This window comes from Borostomias antarcticus (genome assembly GCF_949987555.1).
Source record: "Borostomias antarcticus genome assembly, contig: scaffold_368, whole genome shotgun sequence".
Lineage (NCBI taxonomy): Eukaryota > Metazoa > Chordata > Actinopteri > Stomiiformes > Stomiidae > Borostomias > Borostomias antarcticus.
The window spans coordinates 12210-29528 of NW_028176101.1; the positions used below are offsets into that span (position 1 = coordinate 12210).

Sequence of the window (17319 nt, forward strand, 5' to 3'; positions counted from 1 at the left end):
GGCGGCAGGACAGACGGACGGATGGGTCAGAGCCGACAGACCGTCTGACCAGACTGTCACATCTCACCTCAGAGACAAGTGAAGCGGAGCAGCAGACGCGGAACCAGGATCTGGCCAAGTTATGGCTTCACAGATCCGGTTTCATTATCACACCACTTCCTCTAAGTGTGGACCGTACCCAGTACCCAGTACCCACTACCCAGTTTGAGGAATTATGTCAGTAAACAAAAATATGCCAGACATTGTTGCTTTATTTCATTGTAATTTTTTTTATTTATTTTTGCCTCAGTTCTCAGCTCACATACAGTAAACAATGGTGCTTCACTGTACTGTAAATATGTAAATGACCCTGTCACAATGGAAATGTGTTGTCAACTCAGAATGTCATGTCAACTTAGAATATTAAGTTTTGTTCACAATTTTACATAACATCTCGATTAAAAGTAAGCTCATACAACTTAACATTTTAGCAAGCCGATCTGGGCCAAATATGGGCCATATATGGGCTGGACCTGAGCCATAAGGACCACATCTGGCCTATATATGGGCTGGACCTGAGCCATAAGGACCACATCTGGCCTGTATATGGACCTGAGCCATAAGGACCACATCTGGCCTATATATGGACCTGAGCCATAAGGACCACATCTGGCCTATATATGGACCTGAGCCATAAGGACCACATCTGGCCTATATATGGACCTGAGCCATAAGGACCACATCTGGCCTATATATGGGCTGGACCTGAGCCATAAGGACCACATCTGGCCTATATATGGACCTGAGCCATAAGGACCACATCTGGCCTATATATGGCCCAGAACCATAAGGACCACATCTGGCCTATATATGGCCCAGAACCATAAGGACCACATCTGGCCTATATATGGCTCAGAACCATAAGGACCACATCTGGCCTGTATATGGACCAGGTCAGCTTGCTATCTGGAGTGGGTAACTCATATTTGATACTTTTATTCATTTTTTCAGCGTAAAATGCAGGTAATGGTTCAGCAAAAACACAACTATAGTTCAAGTGTGCAACCATGACACGCAGAATGTGATGTCACACATGTGATCATAACCAGTGCAAATGGATAAAAGGTGAAACTATGAAGAGAACACAACAGCAGCTGGATGTTCATATCACTCCTGGCAAATCAAAACAGGGATAAATACAGAGTCTATGAGGTCTAAATCTAACACAGTAGTCATTCTTAGTGCAATTTCATGTAATACTCCCCCCGCGTCGTCTCCAGCGGACAGCCACGCTTACGACCGGCCGTCTGACCAGCCGGCGCCGTCCTGGTGTTTGTAGGATGACCTTCCTCTCCGTACATTCCCATGGTCAGTGATGTATTGCAGCCTTGTGAGTTCTCACTCTTCTATTATATTGCACAGTCTAGTATCGTCAGATGGACAGGCTGCTCTGGAGACCTGGGCGTGTTTGAATACTCTAACAGTGACTCCTTCTCTGGGGCGTGTCTGAATACTCTAACAGTGACTCCTTCTCTGGGGCGTGTTTGAATACTCTAACAGTGACTCCTTCCCTGGGGCATGTTTGAATATTCTAACAGTGACTCCTTCTCTGGGGCGTGTTTGAATACTCTAACAGTGACTCCTCCTCTAGGAGACCTGGGGCGTGTCTGAATACTCTAACAGTGACTCCTTCCCTGGGGCGTGTCTGAATACTCTAACAGTGACTCCTTCCCTGGGACCTGTCTGAATACTCTAACAGTGACTCCTTCTCTGGGACCTGTCTGAATGCTCGAACAGTGACTCCTTCTCTGGGACCTGTCTGAATACTCGAACAGTGACTCCTTCCCTGGGACCTGTCTGAATACTCTAACAGTGACTCCTTCTCTGGGACCTGTCTGAATACTCTAACAGTGACTCCTTCCCTGGGACCTGTCTGAATGCTCGAACAGTGACTCCTTCTCTGGGACCTGTCTGAATACTCTAACAGTGACTCCTTCCTTCCTCACCTGGGGCATGTTTGAATACTCCAACAGTGACTCCTCCTCTAGGAGACTTGGGGCCTGTTTGAATACTCCAACAGTGACTCCAAGTTAGCTAATGTTAGCGGCGGTAGCTAGCTAGTTAGCTAACGTTAAAAATGACCAGCAGCTATTTCTTGAGCCTCCTAAAATGAGAAGATATATGGATAATAATTTCACCACCGAACAACAAGGTTCGAAAGTTAATTTGGACATTTTGTAAAGGTTTTTGACTTGAACGCACCGGAAGTTTACTTGGGTCAAGTCGTTGCCCTAGTGACAGAAAATTCCATTGAAAGGGTCTATAAAGCTGATCAAGGAAGGGGGCATTCTAGAATGTTCAAAGCAAGGAAGGGGGCATTCTAGAATGTTCAAAGAGGTTCCAGGGTCCGCTGTCGGTTCTTGAACACAGAACCCCGCCCCCGATATGCTGTCTGCATTCCGCCAGCCCCAGCGCCCCAGTCCCACACACACACACACACACACACACACACACACTCACACACACACACACACACACACTCACACACACACACACACACACACACACACACACACACACACACACACAGCCGTGGAGACCAGATACGTCGGCCTGGCCCACTCACAGAGGCAGCACTGCCAGTCTGGAGAGAAAGTGAATAGTTTGTCATCAGTGATAAATAATTGTGATACATAATTGTGCAAAAAAGCAATGCATGGTGTCTTCATGGGTTTCTCAGATGGGAGGCCCATCTTCAGACATCTCCTGGACGTCTCACACGACAACGTACAGAAGAGAAGGAACACCATCTCTGTGGTCATCATCTGAGCAGTAATATCATATCTGGAATACAAATATATAGTTTGCCATAATAAGAATATAGTAAAAATCTGGTGTTCATACAACCAGGAAGTAGGCTATTAGGAAGAAAAGTCATCGCCACAAGCTGAAAGTCACACACAGGCTAAAGTGCTTGCTAGGGGGGGGGGGGGGGCAGCGGACTGGCCTGGAGATGTGTCGGGGGGTGGGGGGTAGGGAGGGGCGGATTAGGGTCACTCAGTTACAGTGTCCTCCTCTGAGTGGAGGGCGATTTTTTGAGCAAATCTTCTATGTGCTTTGTACATCTTCTTCAGATTTCACTGCCCGGTGCATCATTTGAAAGCTGACGATCTGCACTTTCAGAATCTGTAAAAACTGAAAAATGATCTTGTCCTACTAGAGGACCAAATCACCAGCTGCTGTCACAAATGTTCTTGTACTACGGTGGCGTCTGCTGGATCGGTCCATCTTGGCCAGGGGTGTCTGCTGGATCGGTCCATCTTGGCCAGGGGTGTCTGCTGGATCGGTCCATCTTGGCCAGGGGTGTCTGCTGGATCGGTCCATCTTGGCCAGGGGTGTCTGCTGGATCGGTCCATCTTGGCCAGGGGTGTCTGCTGGATCGGTCCATCTTGGCCAGGGGTGTCTGCTGGATCGGTCCATCTTGGCCAGGGGTGTCTGCTGGATCGGTCCATCTTGGCCAGGGGTTTGTTCCACTGGTCCTCCTCTTCAGATTTGGCTCCGCCCAAACCTCATTAGAGGCAAGAGTCTGGCATCTGATTGGTCACTGATCTTCACAGCCCGCCCCGCTGAAGGCCTCGGCTTCCTGGTTCTGGAACATGTACTGGAACGCAAACACACTCGTCATCAGCCAATCCCTGAGCAGAACACTTCGTCATCAGCCAATCCCTGAGCAGAACACTGTCAACATAAATGTCATCAAGAGCATCACCTGAACTGGGATTTCCACCACTTAACTCTAAAAATCTCCCCTGATCTGATCTGACCACAGCTGCCGACGTCAAATCAAAATGGCTGCTCTGTGAATCAACAATTAGTGAAAGATGTAATAAGACTGTTTATTAGCTCTTCTGTCTTATTTGCGTCTCATTAAATCAGTCGTTGAAACAGTACTGTACAACTTCTATCAGTGGACATTGTTGCTACGTTGTTCGTAAGCACAAAATAGCACAGTGCATTGTTATCAACTGGTATTACTACAGTAACGTGGCTAACTTGGCTAGAACTACAAAGATGAGGCCAGAGCAGAGTTTTTGAAGAGAGGAAAGCGTCTCCACATCCACTATGCAAACCAGGTGAGACCAACAACGTATACTGATAGCTGATGAAGGTCAGTGGACCCAAACGTTAATAAACTCCTGAAATGTTCTATGTGTGCTCCAGAGTGAAGACTTTTTAATCTTTTTCTTCAGAGTAGAGTGTTTTGTATTTTGTTTCTGGAACACGGTCAACGCAGGAGTGACGTGAATCACAACTTTCAATTCCTACTTTCCAGTCGACTGTGACGCAGCGTGAGACTCACTGATTTGAGGTTGGACTCCATGTCAGAGAAGTTCCACTCAGTCAGAGGCAGGTTGAAAGTAAAGGGCTGAAACACAGAGCACCGGTTATATTACTAAGAGAGGTCTGTGTGTGTGTGTGTGTGTGTGTGTGTGTGTGTGTGAGACCTACGTCCATGACGGCGGTCCCAGGCTCCACGCTCTGCTGATGGGTCCTCAAGAGCAGCTGCAAATCCTCCAGACTCATATCCACACTCTCCACAGCATCAGATACCTCGGGCCTACACACACACACACACACACACACACACACACACACACACACACACACACACACACACACACACACACACACACACACACACACACACACCATCATCATCATCATCATCATCACCATCATCATCATCGTCTTTGTGAGTGTGTGTGTATGTGTGTGTATGTGTGTGTGTGTGTGTGTTATCTCCCCTTCGTATGGCCGACCGGCTGGGATGTGTGATGAATCCTCAACAGTTAGTAGGGGTATTGGACACTACATCAGGGTCAATTGGCTACCAAAATGAGTGAAAATGGGATAAGATCCTAAAATAATTTATAGTCATGCATGACATTTATGTTTAAGTCATAGTTTAAGTAATAGTTTTTTTAGTACTTTTTGTGTTTTCTGTTATTTTTTTAGTTGTAATTTTTTTGTTTGTTTTAAATAATTCGGGTCGGGCAGACACCCTCATGTATTTCTCATTTGTCTCCTCCTTCCCCTTCTCCTCAAAATGTCCGCCCCCGATCCAGTGCTGCGCAGCAGCTGGAATTCACCATTGTTATTGGGTGAATTAAATAATCGCAGTAAACATGCGATTAATCGACTAGTCGACTATTTTTGGGAAGAAGTCGATGACTACTAAAATTCAGTAGTCGTGAATGCCCTAGTGTGTGTGTGTGTGAGTGTGTGTGTGTGTGTGTGTGTGTGTGTGTGAGTGAGTGAGTGTGTGTGTGTGTGTGTGTGTGTGTGTGTGTGTGTGTGAGTGTGAGTGTGTGTGAGTGTGTGTGTGTGAGTGTGTGTGAGTGAGTGTGTGAGTGTGTGAGTGTGAGTGTGTGTGTGTGTGTGTGAGTGTGTGTGTGTGTGTGTGTACCTCTCCAGAGCAGGTCTTTTGCTCCTCCTGTCCCCAGACCCTCTGCCCTCCAGGACGGACTGTACCATTGCTACAGGGAGGACGGGGGGTTCCGAGCACACCTCACAGGAGCTCAGTGGTACGGCCTCCCCGCGGCCTCGCACGCCTGGACTCCCCGGCTCCTCCTTGATCAGCATCATACACTTCTCCCTAGGAACACATGTGAATGACTTTATTATTCACATAATTAAACAAAATCTTGAACACAAACAATAATAGATGTGGAAGCATTGAGCGCTCACTGACTGACATACTTTACATCCCTTAGCAGACAGTCTATGATACAGAAAGCAACGTCTCCTCCATATCTGACCACTTCCAACTATCACAGACAATGAACTGAATTGTGCCAGTGCCTCAGCTTTTGACTTGGGCACTCCTGCCATCTCTAGGCCCCTCATGACTAGTCTGTGGACATTTCCTGGGCTACCAAATATAAACACCTGCAGTTTACATTTCTACCCAAGCTGCACATCTTTGAGCGGTTGATATTTTAACACCTTGGTAAGGACAGCCTCTTCCAGACTATGATCAAACATACAGCCTACTTCCAAAATGGTGACTTCTCTACTGTCCTCATCAACGATGACAGCATCTGGTGTATTAGCTGTAACATTTGAAAATACATTGAAAATACACACAAACACACTCTCACAAACACACTCTCACAAACACACTCTTACAAACACAAACAGACACACAAACACAATCATTCACACATACAGACAGACAGATGGTGTGTGTGTGTGTGTGTGTGTGTGTGTGTGTGTGTGTGTGTGTGTGTGTGTCCAGGCCAGGAATAGTCCAGCTCAGTGTGACCTCTCACCTGCTCTCCTCAGTGTGCATCTGCACGGCCAAGCTGCCGGGCTGGGACATCTCAGTAACGTCCGATATGATTGGTCCTCCCGTCATAGCACCAGAAGCACACGAGGCCGTCTCATTGGATGGCTGTGGAGGGAGATTTCACCTCGGTTAAATAAAGTACCTATCTTTCTATCTAAAGTGTGTGTGTGTGTGTGTGTGTGTGTGTGTGTGTGTGTGTGTGTGTCTCACCGACTGGATGTAGAAAGGTTCCTGCAGGGGCTCCATCTGAGAGGTGTGGCTGAACTTGGAGGCAGGGGGGCTGGAGGAGCCGTCATCCAACATCAGGGGCCTGTAGGGCAGCATATGGAGGTATGAGCTGTTCTGAGGTATGTAGATATACGAGGTATGTTAGGTGTATTGAGGTATTGAGGTATGAGCTGTACTGAGGTATGTGTTAGATATACAGTATGAGGTATATTGAGGTATGAGCTGTACTGAGGTATGTAGATATATGAGGTATGTTAGGTATATTGAGGTATGGGATAGCTATACTGAGGTATTTGTTACTGTAGGTATGGTATATTGAGGTAGTAGCTAGTATTGGAAATCTGGATGTTAGTAATGGAATTAATTGTTATACTTAAATGTTGAAGTGGCCCTCCTATGATATGAAAATACCAGCTTTGGCCACAAGCCAGTTTGAGTTTGACACCCCTGCTCTAAAGTGAACCCAAATCATGCCAGGAAAATGCTGTTGTTGACGGTCTGTTCTTGCTAACAGACTGCTTCCTCCATTGGCATTCTCAGTCACACGAGAAAATGTTGCTCTTCTGTTTTTCCTTACTAATGCACAAGCATTGCGGTCATCGAAAGTTTGTTTTCGACCAAAGTTCCTATACTGACATCTTTCCTAGATCTAAATGCAGATGTCACTTTAATCATGGCTCCTACTGAAACACTAACCAGTTGAGCCGTCTTTGCGACTGAAACTCCAGGATGGCCCAATAATAAAACCTCTTTCAATTTGATCCAAAATAGACGTCCAAAATATAACTGTGGCTGTTCAGCGTTTTTAACTCCACCCAGCAACAGTGCAGGACGAGATAATGTTTTCGGTGGCGTGTGTATTTGTTAGTTTAGTTTGTCTGTTAGCAGGATTACCCAAAAACTACTAGACCGATTTTCACAAAACGTGGTAGAAGGGCGTAGCATGGGCTAACTTAGAACCCATTAAATTTTGGAGTGGATCCGAATCATGGGGCGGGTCCACAAGCAAGCCCAAACATGGCTGGTCATTCACTACCATTCATTTTTTGGACTAGGATTATGCAAAAACTACCAGACCAATTTTCATTAAACTTGGTGGAGGAGTGTATCGTGGGCCACCTTAGAACCCATTCAAGTTTGGAGCAGATCCAAATCACGGGGTGGGTCCACAAGCCATTTATTGGCTTGTTTGTTTGTTTGTTTGTTAGCCGGATCACACAAAAACTACCAGACCGATTTTCATAAAACTTGGTGGAGGGGTGTACCATGGGCCAGTTAAAAAACCCATTCAATTTTGGACTGGATCTAAATCACAGGGTGGGTCCATGAGACACCCAAACATGGCTGGCCATTCACCACATGTTTTGGACTTGGGGAGCGAAAAATTCCCCCCATTCATTGTCAGTAGGGCGAAATGAAATGGCTATATCTCAACATGGGAAGGGCACAGAGGGGTTTGGAGAGACATAAAGCTCTCGACCTAAAGAATGCAGCAATATAGTAGTGTGTGTGGTACAGTGTGTGTATTGTGGTGGTACAGTGTGTGCGTAGATGTGGTGTATTATACAACGGTATACATCCGGTCCATTGTCTCTATTGGTCATTTTGCATTACAGCCATGGTGATAACCACAATATCCCCACGCTAAAATGGAACGTTCGCACATCTTTTAATATCAATCCACCTCTTATTAGAACCCTGCAATTTGGTGGTCGTGCCGAACCGCTCCTCCTAGCCGTGGCCATATCCGTGCCATCCCACTGCTTCTCGTCCCATAATGCTTTAGTGTGTGTGCGGTTCAGAGTGCAGGTGTGTTGGTGAGAGTATGTGGTATAGTGTGTGTGTGTGTGTGTGTGTGAGGTACAGGTCAGAGGTCAGGTGTATTGGTGAGCAGTGAGCCTGTTCACACGCAGCGCAGAGCTGACCCAGCATTTCTGCACACAGGCCGGTCATGCGCTCAGGTTCAGTAGGGTAGGGACATTGTGTGTGTGTGTGTGTGTGTCAGTGTGTGTGTGTTCCAGTGTGTGTGTGTGAGAACAAGGATATTTTTGTGTATGTGTGTGAATGTGTGTGTGCGTACGTGTGTGTGCATGCGTGTGCGTGCGTATGTGTGTGTGTGTGTGTGTGTGTGTGTGTGTGTGCGAGGGGCTTAGTGTTTAGTAGGTCTGATTCAGCACTTGGGTCCATTCACAGCAGCAGGGATTGTGCTCTGTGTCAGCTGACCCACCCAGCTGAGCCAGCCCTTCCCTCTCTCTGCACTGCGCTGCTCGTGTTTGTCACACCATTGTGTGTGTGTGTGTGTGTGTGTGTGTGTGTACTCACAGCTTTCTCTTCATTCCCACAGAGCTGGGTGGGTTAGTCTGCATCTGACTGAATAGGAAGTGGATCAGCTGTTAGGGGGGAAAAACACGGAATGATTCAGCATTCTGATCCCCTAACGGCCGAGTCACCCTCTCTCTCTCTCTCTTACCCCCCTAACGGCCGAGTAACCCTCTCTCTCTCTTACCCCCCTAACGGCCGAGTCACCCTCTCTCTCTCTTACCCCCCTAACGGCCGAGTCACCCTCTCTCTCTCTTACCCCCCTAACGGCCGAGTCACCCTCTCTCTCTCTCTCACCCCCCTAACGGCCGAGTCACCCTCTCTCTCTCTCTTACCCCCCTAACGGCCGAGTCACCCTCTCTCTCTCTTACCCCCCTAACGGCCGAGTCACCCTCTCTCTCTCTCTCACCCCCCTAACGGCCGAGTCACCCTCTCTCTCTCTCTGACCCCCCTAACGGCCGAGTCACCCTCTCTCTCTCTCACCCCCCTAACGGCCGAGTCACCCTCTCTCTCTCTCTTACCCCCCTAACGGCCGAGTCACCCTCTCTCTCTCTCTTACCCCCCTAACGGCCGAGTCACCCTCTCTCTCTCTCTTACCCCCCTAACGGCCGAGTCACCCTCTCTCTCTCTCTTACCCCCCTAACGGCCGAGTCACCCTCTCTCTCTCTCTTACCCCCCTAACGGCCGAGTCACCCTCTCTCTCTCTTACCCCCCTAACGGCCGAGTCACCCTCTCTCTCTCTCTTACCCCCCTAACGGCCGAGTCACCCTCTCTCTCTCTCTTACCCCCCTAACGGCCGAGTCACCCTCTCTCTCTCTCTTACCCCCCTAACGGCCGAGTCACCCTCTCTCTCTCTCTTACCCCCCTAACGGCCGAGTCACCCTCTCTCTCTCTCTTACCCCCCTAACGGCCGAGTCACCCTCTCTCTCTCTTACCCCCCTAACGGCCGAGTCACCCTCTCTCTCTCTTACCCCCCTAACGGCCGAGTCACCCTCTCTCTCCCTCACCCCCCTAACGGCCGAGTCACCCTCTCTCTCTCTCTCTTACCCCCCTAACGGCCGAGTCACCCTCTCTCTCTCTCTCTCACCCCCCTAACGGCCGAGTCACCCTCTCTCTCTCTCCCTCACCCCCCTAACGGCCGAGTCACCCTCTCTCTCTCTCTTACCCCCCTAACGGCCGAGTCACCCTCTCTCTCTCTCTGACCCCCCTAACGGCCGAGTCACCCTCTCTCTCTCTCTCTCTCTTACCCCCCTAACGGCCGAGTCACCCTCTCTCTCTTACCCCCCTAACGGCCGAGTCACCCTCTCTCTATGACCCCCCTAACGGCGTGTATTTTTTTCTCATTTGCAACTTTTTGAATTGAATTGAATTTAAACCTTTATTGCCCCAGAGAGGAATTTGTTTAGCACACGTCAAGCATACAGAAAACATTAAAATGTACGCCCATCACCAACACCACAATGTCACCAACCACCATCATCGTCATCATCACCATCCTCACCAACATCATCGCATCAACATCATCATCACTGCAACAGGCATCAACAGCTGTTCAACAATTTAATGCTTCTTGGCACAAAAGAAGTGCTGGCTCGTTTTGTCCTTGTTTTGGGCATTCATTTTATATATATCACTATGTCCTTTCTACAGTTTGCTCTGTATAATGCTGCTTTATTTATTTTATCTTGTCAATGTATCCTGTCTTTCTATCTTTGCCAGGGACCACTGATGAAAAATAGCCTCTTTTCAAATAAACTGAGATGAAATTTGAGCGTCAGACAGTAGATTCTTACTTTGTTCATGACCTTCTGCTGCTGGGTGTGATTCTGCCTGAGTGACACCACCTCCCTCCACAGCACCTCGTTCTGCCTGGGGAGGGAGGGGGGGGGAGGAAGAGGAGGAGGAGAGGAGGAGGAGGAGGAGAGGAGGAGGAGGAGGAAAGGAGGAGGAGATGAGGAGGAGAGGAAGAGAAGAGGAGGAGGAGGAGGAAAGGAGGAGGAAAGGAGGAGGAGATGAGTAGGAGGAGGAGAGGAGGAGAGGAGGAGAGGAGGAGGAGATGAGGAGGAGGAGGAGGAGATGAGGAGGAGGAGGAGGAGAGGAGGCGAGGAGGAGGAGAGCAGAGGAGAGGAGCAGGAGTAGAGGAAGGGGAGAGAAGGAGGAGAGGAGAGAAGGAGGAAAAAAATGAAGGAAGATTAAAATTATGCCTTTATATTTTCGACCCTGGTCAGAAAAATCCCTTTCCTCTCTGTCAGCTATGAGGCCCAGTAGAAGGGTCAGGCTTATAGTTGAGATGGTCAACTAGCTGTCATATTCAACTAAACACACTGACCATGATCAGTTGGATATCAACAGATCTGCAGCTGATCACATGCTGTGGTTTGGCTGGTCTGTAAGTGTGCTCCCATATGTAATGATTACAACAAGCGGATCTGGGCCATATACAGGCCAGATCTGGCCCTTGTGGCTTAGTTCCGGCCCATATATGGCCCAGTATCATTACACATCCGCTTGCTATCTGGGATATATAGTGATAGCGTACGTTCCTACTGCTGCTCTGGCCTGATGGGATGGACACACCTGTCACAGAGGTCAGGTGATCAGCTGAATGTTCTCCCCAGTCACACAATAGAGATGGCCGACAATAGACCCGCCCGGCGAACACACGGAAACCACGGCAACCGTGATTAGACAGCTCAGAGGTTGGCCAACAAGATTATATCCTACCATAGCAACAGCAGGGATCTCTCTGACATTTTGGATAGAAACCCCAACATCTACCACAAGACCAAAGGGCTTTTCTACAGTATATACATCAAATACAATTGACCCTTTTCCTAGTGGCCATTTTGAAATGTCATAGCAGGGTAAACACAAACATTTATTGAGGTCTTGTTCTATTTCGTGTGTCACAGCCCTTCCAGTGAGCAAGCATGCCCAACACCAGGGCCCTGGCCCCGCTAAGTCCTAAATGGAACTGGGCCATAATGACTGTTATTAATCACACCTGTGTTTACCCTGCTTTGACACCTCAACATGGCTGCTGGGAAATGGGCAGTGGCTAGTTCCCATAAACACACAGACCGGCCAAACCCTAACCCCAACCCTGAACCCTTAACCCTAACCTCAACCCTAAACCTAAGCTTAACCCTAACCCTAACCCTAACCCCAACCCTAAACCTAAGCTTAACCCCAACCCTAACCCCAACCCTGAACCTAAACTTAACCCTAACTCTAACCCCAATCCTAAACCTAACTTTAACCTTAACCTTAAGCCTAAACTTAAGCCTAACCTTAACCCTAAACCTAACTCTAAACCTAACCCTAACTTAACCCTAAACGGCCTCTGTGTTTCTGGGAACTAGCCTTTCTGATTCCAGCGTTATTATCCGGTGAGCTCACTGTTTTCCACACATAACAGAAGATTATGGAGGTGATTTTGGGGCGTGTGAACGTACTGCTTCATGTCCTGCATCTGACACTCCATGTTCTCCTGCTGGCTCCTCAACAGCTGGACCTCATAGAGCAGCTTACTGAGGTCCTCCTGCCTCACCTTGGTCTCCTCGCTCTTCACGATCGATACCTACACACACACGCACACACACACACGCACACACACACACACGCACGCATGCACACACGCACGCGCACACACGCACGCACGCACGCACACATGCACGCACACACACACACAGAAGCACATCAGTGAGTTAGTTTGTATGTGTTTTCCGTGTCAGTGTACGCATATCAGCGTGTCTGTGTGTGTGTGTACGAGTGTGCGTGCGTGCGTGCGTGCGAGTGTGTGTGTGTGTGTGTGTGTGTGTGCGAGTGTGTTTGTGTGTGTGTTTGTGTGTGTGTGTGTGTGTGTGCGCGAGTGTGTGTGTGTGTGTCTCACCTTCCTCTTGATGTGCTCCAGCAGATGCTCGTGTCCCTGGAGGAAGTAGAGGTGTTGGAACTCTGTGTCGTCTCTCTCTGGCTTCACTAGACCGCTCTGCTCGATGTTCACCACCTTCCTGAAACCGTCTACGCAGGACAGGACACGACCGTTACACACCCCAGGGGACAGGAGAGGACAGGACAGGACACACACAACCGTTACACACTCCCCAGGGGACAGGAGAGGAGAGGAGGAGAGGAGACGAGGAGAGGAGAGGAGGAGAGGAGACTTTTGATGCTCTTTATTGAGACATCCTTACAAAACACTAACCACACAGTTATCATCTTAAACAAACAAGGAGGAGGAGGAGGAGATGAGGAGGAAGAGGAGAGGAGAGGAGAGGAGGAGAGAGGAGAGGAGGAGAGGAAAGGGGAAGAGAGGAGGAGAGGAGAGGACTACTCACACATGTTGAGTTGTCGTACAAAGCTCGCCATGTTGTTGTGTTTGAAGTACTTGGGCAGAACCTCCTTGGCGAAACGCCCCTGGTCGAACACATGGAAACTGGTGCCCGTCTGAGGATGAGAACCACACAGAACCCAACACTAGAACCTTCTACTAGAACCTTCTACTGCACACTCCTACACCAGAAACCCAACACTAGAACCGTCTACTGTCTTACACCAGAAACCCGCATGTGAAAATAGGACCAGGACCCTACAGGCTTGAGTCAGTTCTCCTCACAGACTAAGCCCAGTCCTGCACTCATAAAGGGTTCTCAGTGTAATCGTTCTACAGTTCTCCCGCAAGGACAACAAAAGAATCCTTAAGAAACCTTTTTTCTTATCCTGGGTCCAGATTTTTGAATCTGCCCACTCCACCAAAGCTGACGGATTCTGGATCTCATGTACATTACACGAATGTAGTAAATTGAATGTGGAATGTGGCCCAAAGTCTACTCTTTGAGGAAGATCATTGAGGATACGTTCTACTGTCCTTAGGGTCTTCATCCTAGGGCTGGACTAGATCTCAGTCTTCTAATAAGAGCCCAGAAGTCCTCTGGAAGGATAAATACTCAGGTGCTATGCTGAAGGTACTGTACTGTTCTCTACTTCACTCTAGAAGGTCATCAGCTTGCAGTATTATCTTTCACAAGACAGACTTTCAGACAGAACAGGAAGTGGTCACACCACACTTGAAGACATTGCCACCTGTTTCCTGTTTCGAGGAGTCTGGTGTGAGAAAGGAATCAAACATACTGGTGTTATCTGGTGGGTTGTCTGTATGCTCAACATTTGCTTTCATTTCTATTGTAACGTTGGTTTCATAAGTAACATTGGTTTCATTTTTTCTTCCTTTTTTTAAAACTTAAGAGTAGTGATGGTTTCATTACTATTATTTTCATTTTTCATTTCATTTCATTTCATTTTTATAATTTAAAATAATGTGGAGAACCCACATCATTATTCAGATGATGGCATACAGCTACAGTACATACTGTAGTCTGTAACGTTATGAAAGAATCAGATGATGCCACCAGCGTCTCAGTGTTGGACTCATATCCTCCCCACTAGAGCAGCTCACAGATCCAACTCAGTCAGACTCAACTAGGCAAATAAACGCTGCAGTTTGTGATCTCCTGTTAGACTTTTGTAGAAGAATTTTGAAAGATTTTGAAAAATGCAATTTCAGGTCTCCAAAGCCCCTCCTCCAAACTGGGGGAAAACAAATGACCCTCGCTAGGCAGGTAGGTAGGTTGACAGGCAGGTGAGCCATCCAATCATTTCACGTTGGCAACTTAAAATGATTGGACGCACTTATTTCAGTCCTGTGACTTCCACAGATTAAAGATTTATTTCATTTTAGTGTCAGAGAACTTTATTTATTGATTACTGTCGGGATGTAATGAGAATTGCAACAAATAAAACAAAAATGTGCTTCTAAGCCAAACTGCATACTGCACCTTTAAGATAGAAAGGATATGATATAAGTAAATCAAAAATCACACCCAGGTGGTGAAGTAAGTGGTGCAGGTTTATATGACATCTCTACTGCCCTCTAGTGTTTGCAACGGTATTGGCGACTCCAGATTGGTCTAAATCTCATGCATCAAACAAACACACACAGACACACGTCATGCATAGAAGCAGCTGCACTTTGGTTTTATTAATAGTTTCTGTCCCATTGAAAATAATGATGGAATGTTCAGTTGGTAATTTGAAAATATCCACACATTTTGCAAACTGCCGCTACCTCTACAGTTTTCATAGTACTTTCGCATATTATACACAGCTGTTCATATTTCCATGCTCACATTCAAATATCTAAAGGATTCCATGTATAGTTTTTGAAATATTCAGTGTTGTTTGAAAACTCCATTCACATGAATGGCGGAATGTTAGTGGCAGTTGGTCATTTCAAATTCATAGGCCTTCTCGTTTACTAACTTCGTCATCACTCCTACAGTTTTTAAGCTAAGCTGACATACAGTACTGTTCTGTATTATATCTCTAAATATTCACCTGGTTCCCAGGATTCCTATGCTGTAAATATCAGACATTTATACTTCTTGAGATAAAACTGTTTGAAGCCAGCCATGTTTTCCTCATGCCTGCTGGTGAGCAACGGTATTAGCGGCTAAATCTCGTGCTATACAGGCCAGATCTGGCCCTTGTGGCTTAGTTCCGGCCCATATATGGCCCAGAATCATTACACATCCGCTTGCTATCTGGGCTCTGAAAACCACCCTTACCGACACCCAGAGACACACAACCCAGCTGCTAGCCTTCCCCACACACCAGGCTACAACACCACAAACACACCAGGCTGACACAGAAGCTGTGTTTGGAATCGCTCCCTCGTTCCCTCACTCCCTATTCCCTATAGAGGGTTCACCATGTAGTGAACTACCTAGGGAACAGAGAAAATGTAGGGTACATGCACTGTTCCCTGCAAATCAAGGTGAATCGTGGGTAATAAATAGTGGACTATATAGGGAACGAAAATTCCGTGGAGAATTCGGACACTACAAACAAAATGGCTGACGCCCTATATAGTGCACTATATAGTGAATAGGGAGCGATTCTGAACACAGAGACTTGTACTACAACACAACGGTCTGTCAACTGACTAAAAAGACACCTTTCTGGTCCAGAGCAGGGCCAGGGAGGCTCCCAGTGACCTGACCGGTGGTCTCTAGACGGGCCCCTCTGTGACCGGGCCCCAGGGCTACTCACAGCGCTCCAGCAGATGAGGTGGTTGGTGTCGGGGTCCTCCACCAGGGTCCAGAGCTTGGTGAGGAAGGCCGGCACGTTGCTGCCGTAACCTCCGTCTGCCCCCAGGGAGCCGGGAGACTCCTGCATGGCTCGGCCGGGGACGCAGAAAAACCTCGGGTCCAAGAGTGTGTGTGAGACCGCGAGTGTGTGTGTGTGTGTGTGTGTGTGTTTCAGGTCCTACTCCATCTCTTAGCCGTTGATTTTCTCTCTCTCTCTCTCGCTCTGTCGTTTTTTCCCTCTATCCCCCTGTCTCTGTGGTTTTCTTGGTCCCTCTGACGGTGTCTCTCCCGCGGTCTCTCCTGGTCCCTCTGTTGGTCTCTCTGGCCCTCTCTCTCTCTCTCCTGTGGTCAGTCCAGCTCTGTCATTCCCGCAGGTCCAGGTCAGCACAAACGGGCCTGCAGCCTCACCGCTGACGTCCACCCAACAAAGAGACCAGCGCCGGACAATACTGGACCGCACAATGACCCACATAATACCCCTGTCACACCGGGCACGCCATACACTGGGGGAGAGTGTGTGTGTGTGTGTGTGTGTGTGAGAGAGAGAGAGAGAGAGAGAGAGAGAGAGAGAGAATGCCAATTTTAAGACCCACATGAGGATACTCACTGTCCGTTGTTTTAAACACACACACACACACACACACACACACACACACACACACACACACACACAACACACAACACACACACACACACACACTCAATAACTCTCAAACACATAACGGATGTGTTAAAAACAACACAAGTGTTACTTTAACACATGCGTGTGACGATATAACAAGCCGTGCTGTTTTTGGCACATCTCTTCTAAGAGTGCACTACTGTAATGTGCTACCTGTTCCCGTCGTGTGATTGGCTGGGAAATGTTACATGCAAACCTTTCAATGCTTGGTTTGTAATTTGTTTGGAGATTAGATGTAAATTACAGTTTCAGTTTGTACTCATGTTTAGGTGTCCAGACCAAAGCAAAGGAAAAATGAGCGGATGGGACGAAGCTGGACAGATTGACACCTATCTGACACATGTTCTGTTAGGACTCAAATAAAGACATCACAGATCACACGGTCACCTCTCCTATTCTATGATCGTAAACAGTAGGTCCATGTTTGACCTCCCAACAGATCATCATCATGATATCAATCAAAATGTAATTTGATGTGTGCTTCTGTCACACTAAAGGACATCTAACTGTAGGAGATGTTATGATCCACAGAGGAATAGAGAGCAAGACAGACAGAGAAACAGAGAGCAAGACAGACAGACAGACAGACAGACAGACAGACAGACAGACAGACAGAC

General features: G+C 47.6%; 1 protein-coding gene across 1 annotated transcript; it reads right to left on the reverse strand.

The window, feature by feature from the left end:
* Positions 1 to 3580: 3580 nt before the first annotated feature.
* Positions 3581 to 16108, reverse strand: hsf4 (heat shock transcription factor 4; the record flags this gene model as incomplete). The annotated part of the gene is made up of 12 exons (XM_084462746.1): positions 3581 to 3640; positions 4340 to 4405; positions 4489 to 4597; positions 5447 to 5635; positions 6312 to 6433; positions 6539 to 6638; positions 8879 to 8946; positions 10669 to 10744; positions 12331 to 12455; positions 12768 to 12895; positions 13213 to 13321; positions 15983 to 16108. 12 exons carry the CDS (start codon positions 16106 to 16108, stop codon positions 3581 to 3583), a joined length of 1278 nt encoding a protein of 425 aa, XP_084318872.1.
* Positions 16109 to 17319: the final 1211 nt, after the last annotated feature.